Here is a 1761-nt window from a genome sequence, read left to right as displayed (position 1 = left end):
GAGCCAAACCAGCCGGGGCTCCTAGTAAAAACATACACTTACCCCTCAGAGGCCAGGTCTTTTATTCCTGACCGGGAATCACACCATGACCTCCTGGTTCATAGGTCGACGCTCAACCATTGAGGCACACTGGCTGGGCAAACTTATGACTATTAAAGAAGCAATGTCTTTAAAGTTAAGATTGATGATTTTGAATATATGGAAAAGAGTTTAAAATGTAATATCCAAAATACAATTTGACTTTATTCGTTGAAGGTTGACTTGTATGCCAAACACTGTTGAACGCTTAATCTAATTCTTACCACAACCCTTTGAGGCAGGTGGTAGTAATAACATTTATAAATAAGGAAGAAAGACCTAGAGAGCTTAGGTAACGTAGTAGGATTCCAACTGGGACCTCCAAACTCTAGAGCCTGAACTCCCCAAAACAATGCTACTAGAGCTTCTGCGAGTTTTTTAGAATAAGGGAAGTGGGCATGAAAACAGAGTATGAGCGAGAATTTGAATTAACTGGAGGCTAGTGTCTTAATTGCTTCCATATGTGCTACCATAACAAAAGCAGCATATGATTCTCTGCTCTGTTTGAGGCGGGGGGAGGGGGGATGTCTGCTGTTGGGACTGGCTGGAGTATCTAGATATGACTGAAAAGTGGAGTATACATGGGATTGAGAAACATAAAAAATAGGCAAGGAACCAAAGATCTTTCATAGCAACTCAGACAACTTGGAAAACATTTTCTGCTTTCCCCTTATTATACTTCAATATAGAGTTTTTACATTTATGTGTTATACTTGTTAGTTTTCTTTCTAAAATCTCTTCTCCCCCCTCCCCCCACCCCCCTGTTTTTTCTAGATTGAAACAATTGGGAAAAAGGTGTCTTCAAAGAGAATTCCATATGCTCCTTCTGGTGAAATCCCAAAGTTTAGTCTTCAGGATCCACCTAACAAGAAACCCAGAGTCTAAACATTGTCATTTTTATTTGTAATTTTTTGGTACTTCAGGATAGCAAATATCTACCTGATATTTAATGGTAAATGAACCAAGTGTTTTTAAGGAAAGAAAACTATTTTTTTAATAATCAATTTATATTAGCTCTGTGGGAATCAGCATATCTAGTAATTATGAATCTAGAATATTTTTTACATATTTTTATAATTTTGTTACCTCAGTGGTTGGATGAGTGGCAAATATGATCATGTTGGCTTTAATGGTGTTGGTTTTTGTAAAACAAAAATTAAACTTCAAACACTTTTTACTTTACAAAATACCCATAGGCAGCATTTTAATGTTGTATTATAAAGGGAAAGCACTCTTCAGTTTTTCTGATTATCGGTTTGATGACCTGTCATTAAATATGTATTTTAAATTATAAAATTGCTATGCTAATTACTGGGCAACCCGGTTAACCTTTCCGACAGTGTCGTGGAGACTTAGAGGTTCTGGCTTCGCTGGGGAAAGTGCTTTCCAGACCGTTTGTCTCGATGACAGTTTCTTAGGAGGAGGATGCAATGGGCAGAATGGGGCCTTTTGTGCTTTTTCTTTTTATTATGCTTCTAATATTTTTCCTGTGCTTCTGTGTTAGAAATAATCCTTTTGTCTAATGAGCTGTGTCATTGATTTTTAAGCCCCAAAAGGTTATCACTGCCCTAACTGGTTTGGCTCAGTGGATAGAGTGTCGGCCTGCGGACTGAAGGGTCCCAGGTTCGATTCCGGTCAAGGGCATGTACCTTGGTTGCGGGCACATCCCCAGTAGGAGGTGTG

General features: G+C 38.6%; 1 protein-coding gene across 2 annotated transcripts in view; it reads left to right on the top strand.

Annotated features, from left to right (window-relative positions):
* UGDH (UDP-glucose 6-dehydrogenase) overlaps window positions 1-1374 on the top strand; it is a 24117-nt gene extending 22743 nt beyond the window's left edge. For both annotated transcript variants that reach the window (XM_005877445.2, XM_014548678.1), the window contains exon 12: window positions 853-1374. In XM_005877445.2, coding sequence (XP_005877507.1) covers window positions 853-963 — 111 coding nt within the window. In that variant the 3' untranslated portion in view covers window positions 964-1374. The remainder of the gene's footprint in view (window positions 1-852) is intronic.
* The last annotated feature ends 387 nt before the right edge of the window (window positions 1375-1761 follow it).

This window comes from Myotis brandtii, unplaced genomic scaffold (genome assembly GCF_000412655.1).
Source record: "Myotis brandtii unplaced genomic scaffold, ASM41265v1 scaffold520, whole genome shotgun sequence".
Classification (NCBI taxonomy): Eukaryota; Metazoa; Chordata; class Mammalia; order Chiroptera; family Vespertilionidae; genus Myotis; species Myotis brandtii.
This window is presented reverse-complemented; position numbering and strand designations above follow the sequence as displayed.